Below are 27,196 nucleotides of genomic sequence, written 5' to 3' on the forward strand. Positions count from 1 at the left end.
GCCTGGCTCCCCTGGCCTTTTCTTTGGTGAGGTATGTGCAAATTAAATGTAATGACAAATACACTCTTCCCAAAGCTCTTTAGTTTGCAAAGCTTAAAGATCTGTTTTTCACTTCTGAGATTCTGGGCAGTTTTCTGTTTAAAAAGAAAAAGGACAGAGGATCCCACTCTCTGCTGAGGTTTTTAAAGAGATGCATTTTGTCCCAGCACACCTACGGCAAAGTACCTGTGGTTCCAGCTCAGCATTCCCAGCGCTCCAAAGCCCAGGGCTTTGTCCAAAAAGTGAAGGATTCTGCTCCCTCAGTGCCACAGACAGCCTTGGTCATTCCACAGCTCCAAATGTCTTCATTACCTCTGTTCTGCAAATATCCTCTACCCACATAATTGGTCAAGCAACAACCCCAAACCATGATCCCCCCTAAAGCCAAGCCCCACAGTTTGCAGATGAACCTCCACTTTATAAATGATGCCAGTTTTTAAAAATACTGGTCCAAAAAACCTTTGAAACTTCTAAAATACACATTTTCCTCTACAAAACATCTTGGAAGTGGTAAGATTTTTTAGTCATAATACAAAGACAGCTACTCAGATAAAAGCCTTAGTTCTAAGCTACATTATTCAGGTGAGGCCAAGTAATCAAGCTTGAATATCTTGGAAGATATTTAAATCTCAAGTGAACATGGTCAGACTACAAACCTCCAAATTAGAGGGCACAAATCTGCAGTCTGATTTGCAGTTCTCATTTCAAATATACTGAGATACGTTCATACATAAACATGTAGAAATGCACCCATATGGGGTTTAACATAAATGTAAAGTAACATACATTTGCCACAAGAAATGCCACTACATGTTTCACATAAAACTCTTAACAGTTTTTCATAAATGTCAAATAATGCAAGATCCCTTTTAGAAAGAAATCCAGTATTTGCAGAGGCAGCTTTGGCTTACAGACATGTTTGCCCAACTACCCAGCACATGTTAATTTTCTGGTTTCATGTACAGGTGATTCTATCCTAGTTAGGTCTTAGATGAAAGGCTTCATGAAACTGCACTTTTTTCTGCATCCATGCTGTCTCCAGTTATTTAAAAAAAGTATTTTATGGATTACTTGAAAAATGCTCCTTAGATAAAGACAAAAGCCCAGTATCAGTGCACAGAAGAGATTTTAGAAGCCAAATGTTACGTATCTTAAAAGATTAACAATTTAGTAGATTTATTTTGTAATGAATTGTCAATATAGCTGCTTTTTATTATACAATACAAAGAGTACAGTGTTTCTTGTAAATTCTCAAAGCTAAAATCACTTGAAATTATCTCTTTTCAGCCTCACAGAACTCCTGCAAAATCCAGTGATTTTCTGCAGAAGAAAAACCTTGCTCAACCTCAACAGTGTGCTCTTCCCTGCTACCTGGAGGTCAACCAACATTTCAATTTAACTCTACCTAATGTACTTTTTCATTTTGGATTAGGTTTCTACAAATGCCAAAAAAAATAGCTCACTTTTTATGAGATAAACATGCCAGGATGAAAAAAAAAAAAATTATACTTACATTTATTTAAATCGACCTTGTTTTGCCTTAGTGAGGCTGTAAATTTGGCTGAGGTTAAACTGTTCCTTTCTGCAAAACCAGGTTTTAGCACGTAGCTCAGAACAGTGATTTTTTTGTTAGTCTGCAATATTCCAAGCGCATACATTACACATGTGAAGAGCCCGGTCTTTCCCAAAACCCTCCTCTCCTCAGCTTTTGGGAACTCCAGGAAGCCTGGCCTGATCCCTCCCATCTCATTCCTCATCACAGGTACAGCAAGAGCTGCCCTGGAGGAACAACCTCAGGATGGAGACCCACACTCAGCCAGGAAGGGAGGAGGATGGGGGTGCAGAAGGGAAGGGAAAGGAAAGGGAATGAGGTGGGGAGAGGGAAAAGCGGGCGATGACCCACTGGAGCACAGGCTAAAGGAGAAAAGGTGTCCAAAGTGCTCCCCAAATTCCATGGATTCCTACACAGAAAGAGTGGTGAGGTAAAGAACTCCCACAATGTAAAAGGTAGGAAAAGGCAGTGAGAAGGAGAAGAGAAGGAGAAGAAGGAGAAGGAGAAGGAGAAGGAGAAGGAGAAGGAGAAGGAGAAGGAGAAGGAGAAGGAGGGAAAAAGGAAAAAGGACAAAGGAAAAAGGAAAAAGGAAAAAGGAAAAAGGAAAAAGAAAAAAAAGGAAAAAGAAAAAAAAGGAAAAAGAAAAAAGAAAAAAGAAAAAAGAAAAAAGAAAAAAGAAAAAAGAAAAAAGAAAAAAGGAAAAAAGAAAAAAGAAAAAAGAAAAAAGAAAAAAGAAAAAAGAAAAAAGAAAAAAGAAAAAAAAAAAAAAAAGAAAAAAGGAAGAAGGAAAAAAGGAAAAAGGAAGCTGAAATAAACACATGAAAAAATTGACAGTGGCATGAACAGGACAAAAAGCTGATAATAAAATACTCTGTTTTCCAGGTTCATTTTGCTTGGTTTCCCCACTTCCACATGAAGACACTGCCGTAACTCCCTCTTCTTCCCTTATCACATGGCCCTTCCTCAGAGGTGAGTGCTCCTTCTCTCTCCATCCAAATCCTGTCCTCAAATCATCCAAAGTGACACGACTCACGATGACTGAAAGGGATTAGGGGAAGCTCTTCCTAAGAAAATACCCTGTATTTTTATAGAGTCCCTTCTCACTGCTGTTCAAATGCCTCTGTGGTTAACAATGGAGCTAAACATGAGTTCAGCTTTGCCTCTCTCAGTTCTGAAAATAAGAATCACCCAAGCTGAGGCATCAAATCAGACAACACCAGTTTGGACTCAATGATCTTGGAGGTCTTGTTCCAACACTGAGGATTTTGTGGTTCTATAAGAGAAAGTATACAGCACACAACAGCCTTTTGACTGCTGGAGTTTCTTCTTTATTTCTTTGTACCCTAAACTGCTCATTTTCCCATTTTATAATGGTACCTGCACCAGTATTAAATAATATTTATAAGCTAAACCAAGAATTTTATTACAAAGGTAACTGTAATTTCTTAAATGCAAAGCCAGAACTGAAAAAAGAAGTAACTGAAGAAGTATTTCTGCAATTTGCAGATGATTAAATTTTGAAGGTGAGATGTTGTATAACGGCACCAACCATTTATTAAGTTGACTTGAAGAGCTGTAATTTGTGGTGTTTGACCAGCAGAGCCAGCACACAGCCGTAACTGACGATCAGGGATAATGGCCACGGATTTCAGCACATTTCCAGGGCTCCCTGCTATATGCTGAGAACAACAATATCAAAAGGTTCCTCTCTCCAGCACTGCTGGTGTCAAGGTTAATGAGCTAAAACTTGTTAAATTGATATTACCAAACTAATGACTTTTTTATAGGATACTGCATGGATTTTGACACACAGGCTAATGTGGAATATTGCTGGTCTTAATTGAATTAGAAGTTATTGCATGTATACAATTAAGATAACTAAAACTGGGGGAGCTGTGACCACACTATCATCACATACCTCATGTGCTTCAAATAATACAGAAATATAGAATCCCAGATTGGTTTGTGATGGAAGGGACCCTAAAGCCCATCCAGTGCCACCCGCTGCCATGGGCAGGGACACCTTCCACTATCCCAGGGTGCTCCAAGCCCTGTCCAACCCAGCCTTGGAAACTTCCAGGGATGGGGAGTTCTCAACCTCTCTGGGCAACTTCAGACTTTTAAATATGAAATTATTTAAATAATACAAACATTATTGTAAAATATTTTTACATCAACCACACCAAGTGTTAAGGAAAAGGAAAAACAAATGTCTGGAGTCTCCATCCAAAAGAGATGAACAAACAACAGGAAAAAAAATTTAATGAATTATATTAAAAAGCAAGGAGCTTACGAAAAATAAACTGCATTTGTAGATGATTAAATTTTGAAAGTGAGATGTTGCATAACTGCACCAACCATTTATTTCAGTGCCATAACTGCATCTAATAAATAAAATACTTATTTTTAATGCAAACTGAAGATACACTGCTATCCTCATGACTTAGATTTTCCATTTACATAGTACAGGGGCAAGGTTTGGGCTGTAATTATTCGAGGCAGAAAGAAGAGCTGTTAGTTAGTTGGAGAGAAAATCAGTATCAGCTGTGAGCAATAGGACAATGCAAATATTTCTTCTACAGACAGAATCACTGAGTTTAAATTCAGAGAGGCTCATTAGAGATTATCCTCCCAAATATAAGATACCTGCAAGTTTCATGCAAATTCCCTTTCGTTTCAGTAGTACTTTTGTATTAAAGTTCAATTTATCACTGACACAGAAATGCCATTTAACACACAGGATATACCCAGATATGCTCGGTGTTTAAAAAGTGAAATTAAGGATCTTATTCATGCTACTCTGGCTTCTTCTAAATTACTTTTCTTCCTGGATCTAAGACTTTACAGAGAAAGGGAATAAAGTTGGACTCAGCTTTCAAAAACTATCTACTTTGTCAAAATCCAGAAAAATAGAAGAGGTGCTGCAAACAAGGTGGAATATTTCTCCAAGGATGAAATGCCAAAATCCCCCTCACATCAAATTCTTAGACAGTCAATCAACAAACAGATCTATAGGAACTTGCAAGACACTTCTTCCTACTGCCTTTCCAACTTCCATCTGAAATATGAGAAAATGAATCACAATTTAACTAATATTATAAGCTTTACAGGAAAAGGAAAAAAAAGCAGCTTCTGATGGCCCATGACATCAGTAATTGAATATACAGCTCTTACACAGTTTCACTAGTCCCGAAGTTTCATTGTCTCTATCTTTAAAACAGCCTTAAAAAGAAGAATCTATTCTAATTTTTATATTGTACAAATGTAGAACAGTCACAAACCCCCCCAATTTCCAATGTTTTAAATATCAATGCCTGTCTGATCTTAAAGGGAAGCTCAACATTTATGCCTTGTCTTGGTGATAAAGTTCATGAATATATAATGAGAGTGGAACAACTCTGCTACTGATTAAATGTCAAAAAAGGTTTTATTGTCAAATATATTGTAAATACAGAAGATATACAACAAAGAGCATTAATTGCAGATGGCTGTGTACAGCTTAAAAAATGCATGGCATCAAGACAGGAAATGCTGATTTTCAGTTTCAACTATCAATTTTAATTTACCTTCAGAATGCACCTTCAGTCAATGTGTACAGAGAGAATGAACCATAAAATGGCCAAACTCAACTGAACTAAATGCTCCGCATTCAAGGGCACATGCTAGTCTATGTCCTAGGCATACACAGCAAAATTACCCAAAATTCTGGATCTTTTACTAGAATTTCTCTAAACTTTTCTTTAAGATTTAAGAGCACATAATGTGAAAATCTGGTGAGGACAGAGGAAAGGCTGGAATATCCATCCTCAACTCAGAATGGGGTTTGACTGCCTGGGTAAATTTAAAAAATAAGAATTAAAAAATATCTGGAGTCTGTAATAGACTGCAGGTGAACACAGGTCAGCAAAACCCTGCTGCCAGGAAATGCCAGCAGAACGAGTTCCACTCATTTATAGGAGATCACTGTCTGTACAATGGGAGGAATTCTCTGTCTCTATCCCGTCCCACACTCCTGCCCAGAGCACCGGCCTTGACCGAGGCACTGCCCTGGGCTGGGGACCAGGAGGATCTGAATCACCTGGAGAGAGGCCAGGGGAGCACATGGAGAACTGAGCAGGGATGAGGAAATCCTCAGTGTGAGTCTTCAGAAGAGCAGGTTGTTCAGTGGAGGGAAGGGACAACAGGCAGGAGCTCACTAATTGTCTTCACTAGCTAAAGAACATGTTCAGTCATAAAGAGGAATAAATTGTTCTCTGCAGCCACAGAGTACAGGACAAGATGCAGCAAGGAAAGACTTAACAAGCAAGACTTCAGGAAAGCATTAGGAAAAATGGCCATGATCAGCAAGCCTATGAAATTTCTAAAATTAAGCTGGGCAACTGTCAGTCAGACAGGAGGCTGGCAGAGTTGGAGTGTGGTAAGGAAATGAGTCTGAAAGCGCTGGTTCTGATGATCCTGAACACCACAGACTGCAACACAGAGACCACACCCAGAGGCAGAGCCATCCTGCAGGGTGGAACTGTCCTGAACTCACCTGGCCACCCCAGAACTGCACCTCATACCCGAGCCAGGTGTGAGCAACATGACCCCCACCCTGCAGGTACAGCCTGCAGTGCCCACCCACAACAGAGCACTGCACTGAGCTCCTGCAGAGCTCCTACACTGCAGAACCTGCCTCCAACACACAACTGGCCAACCTGAAATACCTATTAATTAGTTCCCAGGTAGCATAGTATTGGTTGAGTTTCCAAAATAATAAAGCACTTGAAATGTGTATTAAAAATCCATGCACTTTTCCTTTAGATTACGGACAAATTAGTAGCTTCAATTATACGGTGCCAACAACATTTTCTTCTCCATGACTAAACGGACCAGGTTTTAATACTCTTCAGTGATCTTATTAATTTAAATTAACCTTCTAACAAATTAAGAATAAGAATTTCATTTGAGGAAAAGATGTCGCAGCCATGGAAATTAAAGCCTCTGGTGAATAAAGGTAAATTTACTCTTGGTCCGAGACAACATTGCTGGTCTTTCCTAATTGTAACTATAATGATCTGATAAACTGCTGCTCTTGTATACAGTCAGGGGTTGGGTTTTTTTAAAAGGAGCTAAAAACACAGACTACCCACCTGTATCTATTTTTAATTTGGTAATGACTGTACTTGCTAAAATTCTACCAAAATGTCACTCACAGCTTTGGATTCCAGCTTTTTTTAAACAGAATATGGAGCAGAAAGCATAACCTATTATGCAAAACTGTCAGATGCTTACTTTAAAATCACAGAAATAAATGCATATTCCTGATTTTCTCATGGAACAAAACTTCATTAAAGGAAAACAAAACTTGAATCTAACTGCTCAAGAGAGCCAAGGTATTCTATAAAAAGCAGTAGGGTTCTGATCTGTGTGTGTCCTGCTTACCCACACAGCCCCTGCTCCACAACTAAGGGATGCCTCGTACTCTGTGGGTGCAAGGAAAGGCAGAATTACTGGAGACCACGGTGACTTCTGTCTCATCAAATTCACAGATCAGCCAGACATTTCAACAGCACCAACTGTTGCAAGGAAAACTGCTATCGAATCTCAGCTGCAGAAATGTCAGCTCAGGGCACGCCACACAAATCTAGTGCTGAATCCTTAACTAAAAACCCACATTATTAAAATTTTGGGGGGATCAATGCTACTCCTTTAAGTGAGAAAATATTCCAAATAATCACACCACAAACATTTCTTGCCTCAAATATAAATTAACTGTACGTTAGGGGACTTTTTTTAAAAATCTGATTAAAATTGCAATTCATGAGACTCCTGCTGTTGGCAGCTGTATCACCATCAATGACATCCTTTGGGGGACTCTCAGCATGTGGCCCACATCAAAGGTAATATGCCAGTTTTCATCCTAACTTATATGTGCCTTAACAAGAACAAGAATGTTCCAGACTTTACAGTGTAATTAAAATATTGAAGTACTTTCTATTGTTAAAATATCATTGATGGGAGACTGAAGTGCACTCACTACTTAACAAAGGCAACTATCACTAATACTTGCTTTTACTGAATTCTTCACAGGATTCTTCACATCCTCACACCCTGCAATGGGAAATTAAACCAACAGAGTTTGAACATGTTACTCTGTGCCAAAATGATCAGCAGAGGAGATACTGTGGAAACAAGACTACATACAAGGACCTGGAAAGAAAAAAAAAAAAAAAAAAAAAAAAAAAAAAAAAAAAAAAAAAAAAAAAAGGATGTGTCAAACATTTGGTGTTTTCCTGTTCTTTGGTAGCACTGTGGAAAGCCTGCAACCCCTGAGCACTCCTGGCACCCCTCACTGCCACAGTTCTGCTGGTCAGTGGATGCTGCCTGCTCCTGGGTCTGCTTTTGCTTTGTCCAAGGATGTTTTAACATCAAGTTCAAGCTGCATTTCAGAGAGGCAGACCTGGATCACTGTTTTCCCTTTCCTTGCCTTTGTAAGCAAGCCCCAGGCAGGAAGGCAGAGGTGCCTCCTCCTCCTGCCGTGGAGAGCAGGACAACCTCTCCACACTGTGTCCTTCAGCAGCCACAGGACCCAGCTAAAACATCAAAACTGGAATGGTTTTCCTTCTGAGGTGTGGGGCATCCAATTTGCCTTGGTCTTCATAAGATTTTATACAGGAAGTCTTAAATTGGGTGCATTTCTGATAAGTATCACTCCCCACAGTGCCGTGGAGTCCCTGTACCTTGCAGATGGACGTGAGATCTTCATCTTTATGGGGACACTTTAGAGTCACCTGCTTTCCTTCAGCACGCCAGTACTTCAGCTACCACCAACAAAAATGAGAATTATAACCACAGAAAAAAATGTAGCCTTGGCTCTGGAGAGACCAAAATGATTTATGACATCAAGACCTAGTAAAGAGAGTAATACTCTGAAGGGACTGTGTGAGCTCAGAGCGCACTCACATCTTTTGTGCCCACTCCTAATTACTTCATTTACGACTGGAAAAGTGTTTTAACAGACAAAATTAATTATTTCGAATAATCCTTCTGAAATATTATATGCATTTTAATTGTATGCACCCCATCATTAATTAAAGTTCTCTACCTTTTGGTGCATTCATTCAAAGATTGTATCAGAGACAAAGCAACAATTATAAGAAGATTGTTTACTAAAATTAAAAATACATCTAAAGGGTTAACATATACACTTAAAAGTAATACTAAAATGTTTTCATTTGAGTTTTTACTAGACATTATTTTTCCACTCTTTAAAATCAATCTCTTTGTTCCAGGAACACATTTCCTGTCAATAAAATGAAAAATGATATAGATTTAGGAGGATAGGGGTCTCAGCGTAGCATCTCTCATATTATTATTCCAGTATCATCTGTTACAAAGTAAGACCAATTCCCACATCTAATTACAAACAGGATTTCAGAGTCATTAAACAAAATACATTTCCATTAGTGCTGCTGTAAGAAGATAGGGGAAAAAATGAAGATTAGTTCATGCTGCACCTCTGTTTTTCAAGCTTTGAAGATTCAGACCTCTGCACTCTGAGACTATAAATTTGTAAAGGATCTGAAAGGTGACAGACCTGTGAAAGCTCTCAATTCTCCTCCATTTAGCCATACCATTTGCATTTTGTCATTAGTTTATCTTTTGCTGCACTTAGTTCTGATAGCAGATATGGCAAGAATCTGGAGAGGTTGTTTATGATCACGCCGTGTGCACCCAGAGGTATTTGATTTGGCATTAGGCAGGGCTGTTTAATAGATATGAATCTTGATTTTCTGTATTAAATTTGTTCCAGCAAAAGTTAGAAATCATTGCAAGGAATTCTGTCTTTATTTAAAAAAAACCCAAACAATTACTTTATGCTCTGGATAAAAAGGAACAACAGTTCTTTGACTTTGAATAAGATAACAACCAAAATATAATGAGGAAACAGACTGTGTGAGATGCTTAACTGCTGAAATATAAACTTACAAGTATATATATTCTCCATTTGTAAACACTTAGCAGTATCTAATATCTAATAGTCATGAATCCATTTAAAATATACCCTTGAGAATTTCCCACTCAAAAAGCATTCACACAAGCCAGAGCTTCAAGAGTTAATAACAACTTTTCTAAAAAGAGGCCAATATAAGATAAAACCAAAATTTGCTTGTTCTTTAAACCAGTTTACATTAGCTCATGATGCTATATAAACACTGTTAATTTCATCATGTGTAAGATAAGCATCAAAAACCTGAAAGAGAATTCCTCTCACAGAGAAAGATGCCTCAGAGTTACAGAGAAGAGCACAGAGAATTTCATTTTAAAAGCTTGTCTGGAGTTGTATTTCCTTTATTAGTTTTAAAACTAAAGCCAGAGCTACTTCCCATTTCTCACAGTTGGGTGTCAGTCAACCCAAATATGTAAATATTAGCTGATGTATCAACATTTATGTGTGAATCATTTACATTTACTACAAAGTATTTATGTTCGTATTTCAATGAATACTTTAAAAAATACAGTGAAATTATTCACATGCATTCAATAGGTAACTGCTTAAGAATGTACCAAAAATGGGACCTCAAAAAAGTTTGCAGATAAAAAATTCACTTTTGCACTCCACTGAAACTGGGGTTCACTAAAGCCTCCAAAAATTCTTGCTGCTAAACCCTGCCCAGTGCTGGGGTAACACAGCACAAAATATCCACTGACACTCACTCTCCAAAAAACCACAATTTGCCACCGAAATAGATACCTGCATCTTATTTCCAAGCTTCCCACATGGAGACTGGGTTCTTGGGATAACTGAGAGTATCCCATTAGGAGGGAACAGGACAGAAAACAGCACGGTGCCAACAAGGTACAACTGACCCAAACAAACAGCATTTGGCTTCCTGGCTAATGCTTGAGGAGTTGTTATTTTAAAATAAAACGGAACATCAGCCTCTTCCTCCAGGATTATCAGTGCCTGGCCCCAGGGAGGCCTCACTTACATCATCCATAGGGAATTCTCTGCTCGTGTCATTCCCCAACCACAGACGTTTTCTGACAAGCAGCAGTGGGGAAAGCTTTTCAAAGCCCCCATGTTATGAGAATGTTTGAGTTCCTTCACTCCACTTTCACTGAAAAAGCTTAAATAAACTTCCTCACCATCACTTCCACGTGGGTTCAACAAAGTTCCACAAAACCACACCTCCAAGGCAATGTATGGAAGCACATCCTGAAATCCACTGAGTGTTGCCACTCCCTGAATCTCCTTTGGGGGTGGTGTCCCTGGGCCAAACCCCCCCTGCGCAGATCCTGTCCCCACAACAGGGGCCAAACATCCCCTCTGTGCCTCCTCACCTTCCCATCCTCACCCTCACCATCACCAGCACAGGTACTGCCTACAAAAACAGCACAGAAGTCCCAATTTTTAGGATAAAATGTTTTAATGTGTCTGCTCGGGCTGGAGTCAAGTCTAGTTTTTGGACGAGACAGCACACAACTCAAAACATGTTAAAATTCTCTCTTGCTTCAAGACTGCACACATCCCTCCTGGCCAAAGGGCAGTTTAAGAAAATTCGTAACTATTTAAGAAAATTCGTAATTCTCTGCTCAAGTAACAAAAACACATTTGCCTTAACAACAGGAAAAATGACTTCATGAAATCTACATGGTACTCGAGGATTAAAAAAAACTGTTCTCTGGTCCTGTCATTTTTACATTCTTACAATAAAATAACAGCCTTGGCATCCTGCTTTTTAGAAGAAAAGACCTACCTCTTTTGACTTTTCAAGCACTTGAAAATTTTAAAAGAGAAAAACTAAAAAATGCTGACCGTGTAATAGCTGGGTATTCATGGTGGGTGGAGAACATGAAAGGTTACAATATGGATCTGTGCCTACGCGTTTCTTTTCAACTTGAGCAGCATCCTCCTGCTTCTGCTAACTCGGCAATCATACAGCTGACAGATTTCTGGGTTTTCTAAATAATGCATGGGATTTTCTTTTAACATGTCAGTGCAAAAGTATCAATTCTGCCCCTGTGTCGTTTGTGATGCTGATTTTCCTTGACAGCATTCCATTAAACCAATGAGTTTTTTCCCTCCTGATGGTTCCTTAAATATTCCTCCGAGTGATGTATTTGTGGTTTTTTAAACAGATTGTGAAGGATGTTTGCATTTGTGAGAAAACTGCGTGGCAGGTACTGAAGGGAAAGAAGGATAAAAAGATAACACTTTCTTTTCCTATGAAGAGCTTTTTCTCTGATCCTCATATGCCAAAAGCTTGGGTGTTTTTCCTTTCTTTTCTGCCTAACTTAGCTCCTTGTCTGGAAATTAAGCAACAAGACTCTACATACAGAATAACATTTTGACTTCCTAAGGAAATACCACTGAAACACTTAGTACTGTTTGATATCTCTCCTGGGAAAGCAAAACACATTTATTAAATCATGCATGCTAACTCCAAAAGCCACCAGAAGGAAATACCTGCTTTATTCTTCGCTCTGAGGTTCTGCACACACAGCTCCTGTCACGACTGCCATGCACTGATCCTTCCTTGCTCAGGCAGCTTGAGGGACGTCCAGGTAGCATTACCCACTCTCTATTTTACAATCTATCCTACACTTGTACAAATTACCTGCTTCCATGCCATTAAAAAGAAAAGCTCTGATTTCAAATAAATTCCAGATCTCCCTAAGCAATGACATGCTAATTTCCAGAACACACCTCGCCTGATTTTAGCATTTTAGCATTGCACAATGATGAAGGAGCTCATCTTTGTAAACACTTCTGTGCAACCAGGGAGCTTTTGTTCTATTTACCTTATTTCTACAGAACAACAAATCTGGCTACGTGGCTGGGCTGGGAGTGAGCAGGAGTCAGCTGCCAGCTGCTCGCTCCAGACCTTCCTCACCTCCCAAGGGGAATAGGAAAGGCCACAGTCACTCCTGGCAACCCTCAAGTGCCACCAGCAAAAGGTCTCCTCTCCGGGGACCCACCTGGAGGAGCCAAAAAAGGAGGAACAGGATCACAGAAGATTTATGGCCACCGGGTATTTCAGACTCCAGAGGGATGGATTTCTCCCACATCCACACACCTTTGTCCCCAACTGCCTGGTTCTCCAAATTCAACCTTCCTGCCCCAGTCCTACCAGAAGATGGAGAGGGACACTAAGGCCCAAGGAACAGGTCAGCTGGGCTGGGGGGCCAGAGAGCCTCCAGTGCCAGATTAAAGAGGAGATTTTCAACTGCCAGAGAAGCTTTGCTTCAACACTTCATATGATGAGTAGGAAGGTGCAAAAAAATCTCTTTCTCTTCTGCAGAGAGAGTGGAAGGAGGACATCAATGTTCAAATGTGTAACAGCATTCTTCACAGTACTGTGAACTAAAGCATTAATTCAATTAAAAAATATCTGCAAACTGAACTTTTGGGGGAATTTCTTTCCCTGTATCTTCGGTATTAACTCTTGTAGCATTTGTTTTCAATTAGTTATTTAGAATATTCCAGTACCAAACTCCACCACTACTGAGATTATTGTGACTTCATGAAAAGGAGGCAGTTAGGACCTGGTGGCAAAAGCACACCAGCTGGACTAGAAGCAGGAAAAGAAGTGCCACATTTATTCCCCACTTCCTTAGACATACTTGTAAGATTCAATTCCACACCTGCGATTTGCTGGAGGACAATATAATATCTGAGTAATTAGTCAGTGATCATGTTAAATTGAGTTAGAGTTCAAATTTTAAACTGACAGGACAAATTCTGGCTTCAGAGAGAGAATTCTTAGAAGTTTCCATCATCATAATGATGCACAGAGGAAGAAACTATAGAAGTGACAGGCTAGGCATCAAAAAGAAGCAAACCCAAAATTATTTCATACTTCAACAGATACAGATGGGGATTGAAATGAATATGCCAAGACATCCTCAACACTTTTTTTTATTATACTAATGGCCTGTGTATAATGACACACTTGCAAAAAATCTGGCAATAAAGCTTCAGAACTTAATACTGCTCAATTACATTTTTAATTTAAAATAAACAACAGCAAAAAGAGAGTATTCCGCTCATCTATCAGACTGTGGGATGAGCAGGAAGGCACATATCCAAAAGTGAAATATTTAGTGGCATTGTAGGAAGTCAATGTGTAATACTGAGGTAAAAACCCAACTTAATTGTTTGAAGTAAAACTGCAACCCTTCGAGTCTTTGTTACAGTAAGAAGAAAAAAAAATCAAAGGAAGCAAAAGGTCCTCGGCTCTGTACAACCATATTTCTGATTTGACAGCCACAATTATAATCATTCAGACATCTATTTCCCACAAACTCTCCACAGCCATAACCTTTAGTGATTAATTATAAAGTTCCAGGAGCAATAGTACACAGACTAATTTCCTAAAACAATAAAACACAGAATTTCTCATTTGGAGCTAAATGAAACACGAACAGGTTGTTATTCATGCTGAAATCTAGATGCAGTGTCATGTTGCAGCCATTACAGAAGCTATTAAACACAACCCCAAATCAAAGAAACTGTAGGTCTCTCTCCTAAAATAAAACGTTTCCCTCACTTACGAGGCTTCTGACTCCTTTCCTCTGTTCCTTTCCACCTCTTCTTAGTAAAAAAAAATCCAAAATTCAATTTTCTTCCTCATTTCACATCCCCATTTTATTTTTAATAGTCATTTAAACTGTAAGTCTAGAGCAAAGCAAACAGTTGGTGAAAGTTTCATGCACACGGAATTATCCTGGTGTTCCCTTCACAGCAGATCAAAGTTACAACGTCTGTATTAACTTCTAAACAAAATTCCCACTCTCTTCATGCCACATCAAGGAGTTTTCTGTAGTGAGTGTTTGGTAATTCTTCAGTTATTTTATTTGGTGAAATGCACAGCCAACTTCTCACTCCTTTCATGGAGGTTTTCCTTTCTGAAACATCCTGCTCAATGTAAATCTTTGTAATTTGACCCACTAATAAAGGAGGAATCCACGTTACAAAAATTATCCCAGTGCTCACATTGCACATACTGGAAGGAGGGGAAACTGTGATTCTTAATAGGAGTAGTGTTAGTTCTGTCTGATAAGGACTTACTGCTCTGTCTGCAAGCAACACTGGCACTTGAGCCAGAAAATTTGCTCCTGGCAATTTTATTGCATCAGGCAGTGAAAAGGGGAAAGAATTCAAAAAATATCTTTATGGAACTGCCACCATACTTTTATTCTTGGATCCCACTGTACCTAAAGTCAGTGGGAATTTTTCCAAATATTTGAATTGGTATTGAGTTGGCTGTAGAACTCGCTGAATTGCTAAACCACAGAGAACTCCCCTGTTAAGTGCACACACTTGATGCTCTGCCCAAAGGCTGGTGTGACAGTCCCCTAAAAAACTTCTTGTTCCATGTAGTACCTAAAATAATCACATTAATGTAGATTCTCCCCACATAAAGTACACAAATTTTGCCCTATCAGGTAACACACAAAACCATGAGCATTCAAATGAAACTTCAGTACAGCAGCTTTTAAAACCCCCATACCAGCCCTACATCTTTTCTGTATGAAGCTTCCTTGCTCTTTCATAGTAATTCTGTCTTCAGTCCTTTTTCTTAGCATTCAGTGAACCTTCAGATTTCATTCTGAACTGTACACAAACTATTTGAGTTACAACCACTAAATAGGCTTTTTCAGTGCTTTTTTTTCTGAATTCAACATGCACTAATTGATTAGGATCTGAGAGGTGAATAAGAAATACATATCCTACAGAACAGGAAGCTGGGGAAAGGTTTAATGCATGAGTTAGAAGCCAGATTTCTTCAAATACAGATGAGTACACAAAATTAGCAAAAGGCAATACCGCTTTTGGAAAGACTGCTTTGTGCATAATTTGTCATGAATTCAAAGTTATTCCTTTAGAAAATGAGTCTAAGACCTCCCAGCTGCTGCTTTATTGGTCTAATAAATTACCATTTTGATGGTAGGATGCATATGCAGCATCCACCAGCCAGGCTTTGCCTTTGGAGACGCAGGAATGCCGATGGGAGAGCGGGGATCCACGGGGATCACACTGTCCCTCCCTTCCCAAATTGGTAATGGAAACAAACAAAATGTGTTCCCAAAGGATAAAAGTGCATTCTAGGATTCAGTAAAAAGTGAGGCCAAGGGGAACTGCCCTTATTGTAACAGGTATCAGAGACAAAATGGATCTGTCTTGTGGCTCTCTACACTGTCCAAGTAAAAATCTCTTCACCTGGAAGGACATCAGAATAAACAGAGATTTCCTCCCCAAAGGATCCATTTTGACTTCACCTTTGAACCCTATTCTTGAGGAGCTGGGACTTGGGGAGCTCAGTTCTCATTTATATTAATGCTTGTATAGCACAGACTGAATGTGTTCCGTGCCAGGGCCTCCTGTCCAAGGTGACTCCAGCCACAGCCAAGGATTATCATGACTCCCCTTCATAGCTGTGCTTTGCAAATGTCCTTTCAAGGAAAGAACCAAATGCAGAAGAGCCATAAGCTTGGTGCTGGAGCATTCCCTACCTTACCTTTCTCCAGTGACCTGTGGAACTCAGGAATTCCAACAACCTGACCTTTTGGAAACTTTCCATCATTTACTGGACAACTAGACAGTGTTACTGCCAGCAGAGCAATCCTTTGTTACTCCAGATGTATTTAGGGGGCACTTTAAAAGGTCTGTATCCAACCCTAAAGAAGATGATCCTTCACCTGTATTTTTCAAAGAATTAGTGAAGGGAGCTGTTGGGGGAAAACTGGAGGAATAGGGAGGAGAGCACTAATTGTGAGTTAGCACTGGTAGAGCAAAGCTTACAAAATACAAGAGCCCGAGAATTTGAGACCCAGGTGCTGAGAGCTCCAGGGCAGCTCAGGGGCACAGCATCCCTTACCTGCATTAGAATTGAGCTCTTCATTTTCTGACTCGGTTCCATTTTGACTCCCACTTCCATGAAGGCTGTTCATGGCCATAAGTTTCATTTTCTGTAGCTTCATAGCCTCTGCCATGGCAGCTGCTGTCAGACCTGGAAAAATATAAATAAGGAAAATGCAGTGTCATATTATACAATGTGGCACTGCAAGTATGAGCAGAACATTCCTTTTCAGTAAGAAAAAGTCACAAAAATTCAATGCCCATTCTTAGTCCAGTTAAGTAATGCTATCCTACACCATTCTAAGAATTTTAAAAAATAATAAATCCTTCATGTTTGTTTTTCTTTTTAACACGTATAGCATAAAGCAGTATTTATTTAATGGTATCCCTTTTGATTATACTTTTAAATATAATTTCCCATCACTTTGATCACCTTGTCACTTTGATCACTTTCTGCTTGACTTATTTAGCTGCAACAAAATTTCCACACACAGACTAAGATATAGTATTCCTTAATTTCAGCAGTTCAAAGCCAATTAACATGTAACAGTACAGCATTTATTGTTCTATTATGCATCCAAATACTGTTTTGTCCTTTTGGGAATCTGTTGGTTTGGATTAATATTACTGTTACTGCAAAATATTACATTGGAAATATGTAGAAAAACACAATATGGATAATCACAGAATCAATCCCACTTTTAAGAGACCATTAAGACCAGCAGAAATTTACAGAATTAAGGGGGGTATTAGTAGAGGATTTTCAAATTACTAAAACCCAATTAATTTCCAGTAGTAAAAGAGAAGAAGCAGAGCAACAGCAGGCTACAGGTTACCAGAATAATCATGATTTTTTTATTATTATTATTATTATTTAGATTCCCAGTACCTTTTTTTCGTAAGTGCAAAGTTTTTAAGTTTTATGACTTTAACTTGGTCAGTAAACAAAGAATCAGACTGTCTTCCAGACAGTACCAAGTTACTTTTACTCTGGGCAAGATGTGACTGAAAATAATCTGAAGTTCTTGCAGGAAAGTCCAAGAGATATTGCCACATAGCCAAAAATATCTCCACAGGTACAATTGTTTATTCACTCAGGGATTAAATGGGTTTATTCTTCCCCCCCAGAACAGCAGAACTTGCTTTTATTATTTGCTACCTACTTCCACAAAATCACAGAATTACATTTATTAAAACCCAAGACTTTTTTGGTGGTAGTGCATGTTCTACCAACCCATGCAGGTATCATACATCAAACCAGAATTAAATGATTTGCTTCTGGAAAGTATTGCTTACTGACAGATTCAGACACTGATTAAAGGGAACTAATAATTTTCACACCCCATCCATAAATTACAACACTCTTCTAAAAGCTGCTACAAATTTGACATTCAGATTAGCTCTGCTGCTCCTCTAATGGGCTTCTCATTATTTTAGTAAGACTTAAGAAAGGAAGCAATCCAGTCTCCAGCTGCATGGAGAGGGACACCTTTATCACACATGGATACAGCAATTTCGTCAAGTTCAGCAAAGATATTCTGATCATCATCAATAATTTTGTCTTTTAGGGTATTTAACGCAGCCCTCACTTCATACAGAAGACCACTACGCTCTAATTTTTTTTCAACACCCTTTAAAGTTCTTTTACAAATGCTACAGGTTTTTTATCAAGCAGATATAAAATCCTGATGTTTAAACTCCAGTTTTTATCTCACACACTCTCACTTAATCCATCACAGAATACATCTTCAGTGATAAAACTCTCCACACACTTTCTGGAGAAGATGAAATAGTCTGCAAACTTCTCACTTTTTTTTTCTTTGGGAAAGGAAATGGGATTGCTTTTTGAGTGTATTTTACATTATTTTCAGGAAGTTAAAAAAAAACTAAGCATCATCACAGTTCTGAGGAACTGACTGTTTTCAAGATTTCCAAGCACCTTTTCACTTTATATTTTTAAACCATTTGCAAAGAATTCACATTCATTTTAATGGTTACAAAAATATAGTGTCTGAACACGGAGTTTTTTATTCTAACATTTTATCATTTGTATGTACCCGGGGTGTAAAGATAAACCAGTATTCCAGTGTTTTCATCAGGGTCAGTATTTATACAGGTCCTTGATACAGACTGGAAGTAATAAAATTTAATTAAACATGCAAAACAGTAAAGAAACTATTTATAAGGAGGTAAGTAGGGAATGGAAAATAAATTCAGATCTTTAGCAAAATATTCAGAGAAAAGACAAGATAAAAAATTGTCCAGGGCGCTGTATTTAAAAAAAAAAGGAAAAATAAAAATCCCCCCAAACCTTCTACTGAACAGTTGCACCAGAAGTGCCATGAAGGCAGAAAGGTACCACGGAACAAACAGAAAATAATAAACACAGTCCCCAAATCACCACGATGCCGCCTGCAGAAATTAAAGGTAATTATTGTCAGGCGTTTCTGAGCTCCCTAACCAGACACAGCTGCCATAAGGACAGCAGCCAAGAAACAGTGATGTATCAGAAACTGTGCTGTGCCATCTGCCACACCAAAGTCACTCCACTTGAGCAGCGAAAGTTTCAAGAGTAAAACAGAGCCCTAGTGCAGAAAGCACCAAGGTCCTGCAGAGCCAGGCACAAGCCTGAAGATACAGCTGAGATTGTCCCTCAGCTCAGTGTCGGCAAAGTCTTTATTCTGTCGTTCACTCCCCACTCTATGTAATTTCTTACTTGAACTAAAAGTCACAGGATCTGTCTGAGGCAGTTTAAAAACAACATACTAATCCTTCAGCATTTCTGAGAGGTAATAAAACTGAGGCTAAAGCAAATGGGTTCAGCAGTAAGAGGGTGCTGCTGATTGAAATGATGGCAGAAAATGGGCAGCATTGGCATAATCTTCAGTTAAGGTACCACCATGGTTAACGTTACTGGAGCTATTAATTTAACTATTAATAAAACTCCTTTCTACAACTGACTCAGCTCGGACTGGCTGTGGCAAAGAGGGCTATTCCTCAACTGACTTAGCTAAGGATCTACAAAGAACTGAAGAATCATTTCCATCCTCTTGGATGAATCATTATCAGCAGTAGAATCTCACTTAGAGCACCTCACTTTGAAAAATGTCCCGGACACTGCTGTAATGTATACATCTATCCCTCTACTTCCCCCGAAAAAAAAGAATCACTCGGAAAACCCACATGCTGGATTACATACTTCAAAGCTTCTGGTTTTTCCTGTCCATTTACACTTTAAATTTTCCTTCCTTAAGTTACCTTCTGCCAGCTGTGACCAGTCAGGGAACCCCCAGGAAATAAACTGTGCACGTTTGTTGTCAAACACGGACATCCTTCACAACACCACAGGAGTTGTCTCAGCACAGCCAGGATGGTTTCCTGGCAGGGCTGCCCACAGCCACGTGGCTGATGGGGCTGGTGCTGCTCCAGTATCCCCAGTTACCTGGGCTGGCAGGGAGCAGCTCCTAGTAGGGATCTCTCAGACAGACAATGGAATCTGGGAGCCGTGTTCCGTGCACAGGAGCCCAATCCCAACTGCTCAGGAACTCCTGCACCATGGTGTGCATGGCAGAACAGCAGCTGCCATCTGTAACATGCTTTCTGTGAGCCCAGTTTTGTCAGGACACTGCACCTTCCCTCTGGGAGTCTGCAGAACTCCGCTGCACAGCACAGGGATTTAGCCCTGAAATAACCAAAATAACCCTTCGAGGACACACAAACCACACACTTCATGCACAGGTTGCACTGAAGGAAAATTCTGCAACTGTGTTCTGGACAGATAGGCCAGGCCTAAGAACCAAAGAGTTTTCAGATGAAGAGTCTGGATCCAAATCAGGACTGTTCTCAGCTGACTGCACAGGGCACAGCACCGCTCTGGGAGATCCCAGTGCTTGGGGTGCTGGAGATGGAACAGAGCCCCACATCCTGGGAGCCTTGGCTGCTCCTGCACCCCCTGAGCATGTCCTCTGCTCCTACAGCCACGGCACCTGAGGTACCTGTGAGCACCAGAGCGGCTTCTCCAGCCCTTGTCTGCATCCCACTAGGTCAGTGGTTAGTTGTATACTCACATGTCCCCTACACAGACAAGAAGACTACTGAAGGTTATTCCTCTGTGAAGTCTCAGGAGTTATTTCAAAAGAAGCAGCATTTTCACTGCACGGCCCAAAGATCACAGCCCCAGGTTGTTTGCAGTCTCCCATCAAAGGGCAGTGCTGAACCACCCCAAGCACCAGGGGACAAGGGGACAGTGTCCCTTGCCTCCAGTAACATCACAATTTACTCTTTAGCAAATATTTTCTGGTGTTTGGGTAAGAATCCAAAACTCAGCCACATTCCTGCACTGAGGTACCACGGGTGTCTTGGGTGCAAGTGACCCCTCCACGTATAACCAATGTCCAGTCACTGGAAATTGGATTTTGATGGTGAATACAAGGGCTCCGAGCTTTTCAGGTGACCCTGAGTATCTGCTAATCTCATACTCTAGCTACAGCTTTTTTTTTTCCAGTTTCCTGATTAGTCAGACTGTGCCCCTCCCTCATATTAGTTAGAAAGCTTTTCTGTCAAAACTGTGAACAAGTAAATTAACTAAAGGAGAACTATGAGTAATCAAATCCTGAGGTCTGCAATTAATTAAATGAAATGGTGAGTCAGTGAACTGAAAAATGGTTTTATATTAAAACAAAACATTTAATTAAATTAACAGTCAACACATTGCAATTAATAATATTCAAAAGGAAAAATGAAACCTAGTTTAGCTGTGCCATACTATTTCAGTGTAACAGTCAAGCATTGTGCATTGGCTTGTTTATTATTTGCATTCAGAGCTGCTAAGGGTCAAGCATGCTGTGCTGAAACAGCAATGATGGAATATCTGGTACTATGAAATGTTAGTATGAGAGACCATATTGCAAACAGTGAAAATAATCCTGAAACCTTTGACAAATTAGGCTTTCCAAGACTGAAAAGGATATGCTCACTTTAATTAAAATTAATAAGTAAATACATATAATATACTTTACATTTTCAGAATGCCTGCAAAATTTTATTAATTAATTTAAAATGACGCTAGATAGTAAAGGCTTCTCTGCAGCTGAAATGAATCACTCTTGCTTAGTGATAAACAGGGAGGTAAAACTCAGCTACTACACAAAGGACAGTGAAACCAAATTCCTGGTAAGAGCAGTAAAATGCCCAGAGTCTTAAAGCAGTTTGGAGACGGGTCCAAACTCGAAAGTCTTGTTACTGCAGATGTTTTTCGTGTTTGTGAACTGACTCAACCAGAAATGTAGGAAGGTTCAGCTCCAGCACGTGTCAAGTTTTCAATGGCTCTGCAAAGGTACCCTGGCTACCACGTGGGAATGGTCACAATAATCCATCAATGTGAATTGTCTGAGAGCCCCAAGGACGGAACTCGGTGAGTAACTGGTGAACAACTGGTGAGTAACTGGTGAGTAACTGGGCACTGCAGGCAGGGGATGGATTTTGGCGAGAACTCTGTCGTGGGCTGGGCTGTGGGAGCATCACCCCAGGACTGGGAGGGCACTTGGAGCCCAGGCTGAAATCCAGGACATCCACCTGACAGTGCCCAGCTGAAATGCAGCCAAGAAATGCATCCCAACGCTGGAGCTTCTTTCAGCTCTTCCTACACGCAGCCAGTTGTTCTGATATTACAACCATATTTCACAAATACATTCTTTCCCATTTTGCAACAGGAGAACACTCCAAATGACAGCAAGTATTGATTTTTAGAGTAGAAAATTTGAATTTCTGTATTTATCACACTGCATGATCAAGGCAAAAGAGAAAATAAAGACTCCTTGCTTTATCTGAACAGGGCTTGGAGCAGCCTGGGATAGTGGAAGGCGTCCCTACCCCTGGCAGGGGGTGGAATGAGATGACCTTTAAGGTCTCTTCCAACCCAAACCAGTCTGAGATTCTTGGATTCTCTAACCACATTGAGTTAAGCAAAGTTGAGAAACTACTGAAGATGATCCTTACCAAAACATTTCAGACAATACTTAAAAATCTGGAGTGGCCTAACATTTTTAAATACCACCACTTTAAAATGTCAAAAAAACATTATACTATGGCAAAAGAGTCCTACTGAGGGGGAAAAAATCCAAACAAATATTACTCATATATGTCAGGAATTGTGAGAAATTAATCTTTCACAAAGAAGCTCCAGTCAGCTTGAAAATGTCACAGTCTTTTCTTGAGGGACTTGATTCTCTGCTTTTGTGCAGTCCCTAAATATTCCCTAGGTAACTTCCCCTTCTGCAGCTGCTGGATAGGGACAGACTCACAGGCAGGTCTCTTCATCCCACAACCTCAGTTCCCACACAGGTCAAGGGATGCTCTATCATCACCCAGGCAGTGATGCTGGGGAAAACACTGATAATGTAATTTAAAGACTTTGCCAAATGCTCGAGGGATCAGAATTAGTGTTGCACAAATGTTTCTGACGGCTTGATTTTGCAATCCTGGTAATTTCTGTTTAACACACTGTGCTTGCTCGCCTTACTTTAAAATACAATTTCATGCAAAAATTCACATGAGCATAAACAAGATTAAAACCCCCAAACATCAGAACATCCCTGCCACTCTGTGGAACAAGTTACAGAAGCAACAGGTTGTCACTCTAATTTCACACATATTTGGACAGTAGCAAAAGTCCTGATTCTCACAAATCTGGGTGTCCACTTTAAACATGAGGAGAGTTCCAGATACTTTCATCCCATGTCTTTCTCTATTATTTAAGCTTCCCACCCCACTCATAACCTTTGTCCTGATCTTATCCTCCTGACATCCATCTGAAAGACTGGAAACATTTTTAATGTGAACATCTTCCTTCAAGTACTTGAGGCATTTCACATCCGCCATCCACATGAGGAGACGACAACCCAAGAGCTCTGAGATTTCCTGTCTAGACCCCAGGGTCTCAGTTTGAAGTACACAGAAATTTCAATCCCAGATATGTACCTAGATCTGTAAGATGAGCACTCCTGCTCAAGCTGATGCACAGCAAAACCCAGCTGTGCATTTTACAGTTGATTTCCTTCCCAAAAAGGCCACCTGCATCTCACGTCAAACTAAACTGCAGCTTCCCCTGTTGGAGGGAAATGGGAAAATCAGAACTTCAAAAAGCACTGAGAGGGTTACATTACTTTCTTTCCTTCATTCTTACAGTGGGTCTCGTGAGAATTGATTAATTTTGTGACATTTTCTGCTCTTCTTTACAATCTATGTCATGAGAATGATTTGTCAAGGCTGTAATGCGTAATACTTTTAGTATTCTGCACTACTGTGACCTTTACCTTCTTCTGTGTATTTGATTGACTGACCACCCCACTCTGGATGTACAGGTTTCAGAAGATGGAAGCACATGCCAGACACAGCAGCCATTGAATTAGCACTGAAAAAATCACAGTCCCTTGATAACTTTTACATTCTTCAGTGCAGATCTGATGCAGTTTTAGATGTGTCATTGAAACTTTTCGACACAAAATGGAAACTTACAATATGGGGTGTATTTAAGCAGCGTTTTCAAACATCAAGAAGTGACAGATTCATGCACAAGGACTCTGATTTCACTAAGGATAAGACAAGTTAAACTAATGCTCATAATCACCCAAACTCTCAAACTATCTGCTTATGCTTTCATAATGCTGTCACGGAGTGAAGATTGCAATTCTATGAGATAAGGACTTGAAAAATTAAAAACTAAACCAGAAGCATGTTAAATTACCTCCCTGAGAGCAACACAAAATAAATTCCATTTACAGAAAAAAATATTAATTCCAAAGTGCTAAACATTCAGAAGTCACAGGAAAGAAGTGGGGGTTACCACCAGCATTTGCTTCTGCCTGCAGGACTTTCTTATCCATTTTAGAATATTCTTGGGTTCCTGGGAACCTAAGGTTATGTTATCAGTGTATTAAACCTAACAGTGCTCATATTCATCACCCACGTTCTGTTACTTCACTATAATCACAGAAGTCTGCACGTGCTGCCATCTGAAATCAGAATTTGCTGCTGTTTTCTTTTTTCTCCACATTTATTCCTTTCCCATTACGTCAATTTCTGTGGGTTTCAAGCACTTCTCCATAAGCAGTAATGACATGGAAATTGCCGAAGTTTTTGGAAGTCCTTTCAGCAAAGTACCAAAAAGTCTGAAAGCTTATCTGAAGTTGGCACAAATCTCTTGAGTTTGTAAAATTAATTGGGCTGGAAGGTCTTCTGAGAATAAGGATATCTTTGTGAGTGATTTCAAGCTATTTCCTACTTGTGGCTGGAAAATACCATACAAAAATATTTGTTTTGTATCAGATGACACATGGCAGCTACATCCCAGCCGTCTCAATCCACCAGTTTAAAATGCTGCATTTCAAGGATTTTAAGTGAATAGTGAGTTCCATAAACTCATCATGCTCCAGTATTTCACAAAAAACCTCACCACACTGCCAGGATCAGCACTGCTGGCAGAGACTGGATTATTAAGGTGTGGTTTGCATATTTGTAGAATCATCCCCTACATGCTGCTGCTTCCACAAAAGCCATTTTCAAGACTCTGCCAGAACAGAAATGGAATGCTCTGATTACACACACAGCTCTTAGTTACTTAAGGCTGAGAAATCTGTGGCCAGTTCATAAAACCCACAAAAAAATTATGCTTATTTGAAGCACAATAACCTAAGCAGTGAAAAGAGAGAGCCCAGACACTCCTCTCCAAATGACATTTAATTAACACAACCTCAAAAGATTCAAGTTTGAAAGCAGCATCACTTAGGAACAAAAATTCCTGGAATATTCTTCTGAGACCTACAACCCCTTTGCAATTCTGGCTATTGAACTAAAGCAAAATATTAGTGCTTTGAGATCATTTGAAAACCCACAACTTACTCACAGTGAAAAATATTTGGGAATGGCATTAGGGGATCTCCAGCTTCAAGCACAACCTACCTCGTTTACAATTACTGCAATCGGACAAAAGACGTAGAATGTAGTGCACAAATGTAATTTTCTTGAATAGCCAACTCCCAAATGAATACTCCATTAATTGTTCAATGCAAAATAAAGTAACACTTGGGGGACCAGGGACATCTACCTCTTCAAATGAGGACCCCACCTACTGCCACATGATGAGCTCTTTATACACTTTTGGCTTAGCAAAACCTGTTGGGTTTCTGCTCTGTTTTTCATTTGAGGGAGTGGAAAACCACATTCCTCCAAGGCAGTCACAGCCTGATCTTCACACAGTGCTCAGGAAAGCAGCTTTTGCCACCAAGTCCCTCCCACCAGGGCTGGTTGTGCTAAGAAGGACCCCGTGGTGCCCCGGCACTCAGGGTATGAACCGCATGGTTCTCCTCTGGAAGAAGGAAATGAGATATTCTGGATGAGTTCCTTTCAGTTCCAGCAGGGTCTGGACAATCCAAAGGGCCTGAGGAAGGACAAGCTTCCATGCAATGCTCCAACTTGCACAGCAAATTCCTGTGGCAGGAGCTGCCCAGACGCCTCCCCAGAGCTGAGCTGGCGCTCTGGGCACCTCTGTGAGGAGGTGATGGATATGTGCAGTCCCAAAACCACACAGGGAAAATGAGGAGGCTGCTCCCAGGCTGCAGAAACCAGGTTTAACTTCAGGGAATGTTCAGACCACAGGTAAAGAAACAACAGAGCCCTATTTTCCTCTGAGGCATAAATGAATGACTATTGATCCCACAGCCAGAGTGTGAGGAATGTGATTATGGAGGAGTGGGTACCTTTACCTTCTTAAGCATTTTTTTACCTCTGATCATTCTGATCTCTCTGTTTTTCAGTTACTTTCCTACAGCTTTGCTGAAGCTTATTCATGCACATTTACTTGCACAAATAACACGGCAGACAAGTAATTTAGTCCCAATAGGTTAATATCACCTTTGTTTATGAAGTTATGCCAGAATAGCTATTTCCATTTTACGCTGTGCAAGGTAAAGAACATTTTTCAAAGCTAAGACACTGACTGGAAGCTTATTTTCTTGTTCCAGGTGCTGAATAAAAATAACACTTAGAAGATGAACTACACCATTTTTAAAATCTTAAAGGATGTGTCTCTACTCATTGGTCAAGCTGAATTAACTTGCAGCCTCCAAGCCAAATGCAGGCTCGAGGAGGAGAGGAATAATTTAGTTACTGAATTGAAACACTGAGTAATCTAAAATTATGCAAATATTCTCTTTGCCCTTGCAAATCTTTACATATGAACTCTACTGGTCTTTACTCCCGAGTTTGCACCAGTATAGCAGTTTCATTTCTTCTAGAACTATGGCAACAAACATTTTTAGCTCAGGTTTTGTGCAATTATGTCAGTAGTCAAAGTATGTTCAGATTTTAAAATAGATTTTAAAACTGAAATTAAATAAATTTACTTTAAAAATAAAACTGCATTTAATATAAACGATGGCCGAGATGTACTGAGATATTTTTATCCAATTCAGAAAAATACTGCAGGTATCTATTCATCCTGCTTTTCCAGTATTCTATATTATATAACTAACCACTTCAAGAATTCCTTTTACAATTATTGTACTCTGCAGTCCTCAACTACTTCTCAGTATTAATACTGTACTTTTTTGTAGCTATCTGTTTAGAGCTGAGAGATTTAAATGTACTTTAAGGCCTTTCCCACATTGCTAAGTTCAGTATTATATATTATTATAAAGTTATCTAGATAATATTCCCTCTAAGCATTTAGCTCCCTGTAAGCATTTAACTCTGATTTTACA

At 39.7% G+C, this 27,196-nt stretch overlaps 1 protein-coding gene across 4 annotated transcripts in view; it reads right to left on the reverse strand.

The window, feature by feature from the left end:
* DACH2 (dachshund family transcription factor 2) overlaps positions 1 to 27,196 on the reverse strand; it is a 249,971-nt gene that overhangs the window by 69,286 nt on the left and 153,489 nt on the right. For all 4 annotated transcript variants that reach the window (XM_039572249.1, XM_039572248.1, XM_039572251.1 and 1 more), the window contains exon 3: positions 16,459 to 16,590. In XM_039572249.1, coding sequence (XP_039428183.1) covers positions 16,459 to 16,590 — 132 coding nt within the window. The remainder of the gene's footprint in view (positions 1 to 16,458; positions 16,591 to 27,196) is intronic.

The sequence above is a fragment of the Corvus cornix genome, chromosome 4A, assembly GCF_000738735.6.
Source record: "Corvus cornix cornix isolate S_Up_H32 chromosome 4A, ASM73873v5, whole genome shotgun sequence".
In the NCBI taxonomy this organism is placed as follows: domain Eukaryota; kingdom Metazoa; phylum Chordata; class Aves; order Passeriformes; family Corvidae; genus Corvus; species Corvus cornix.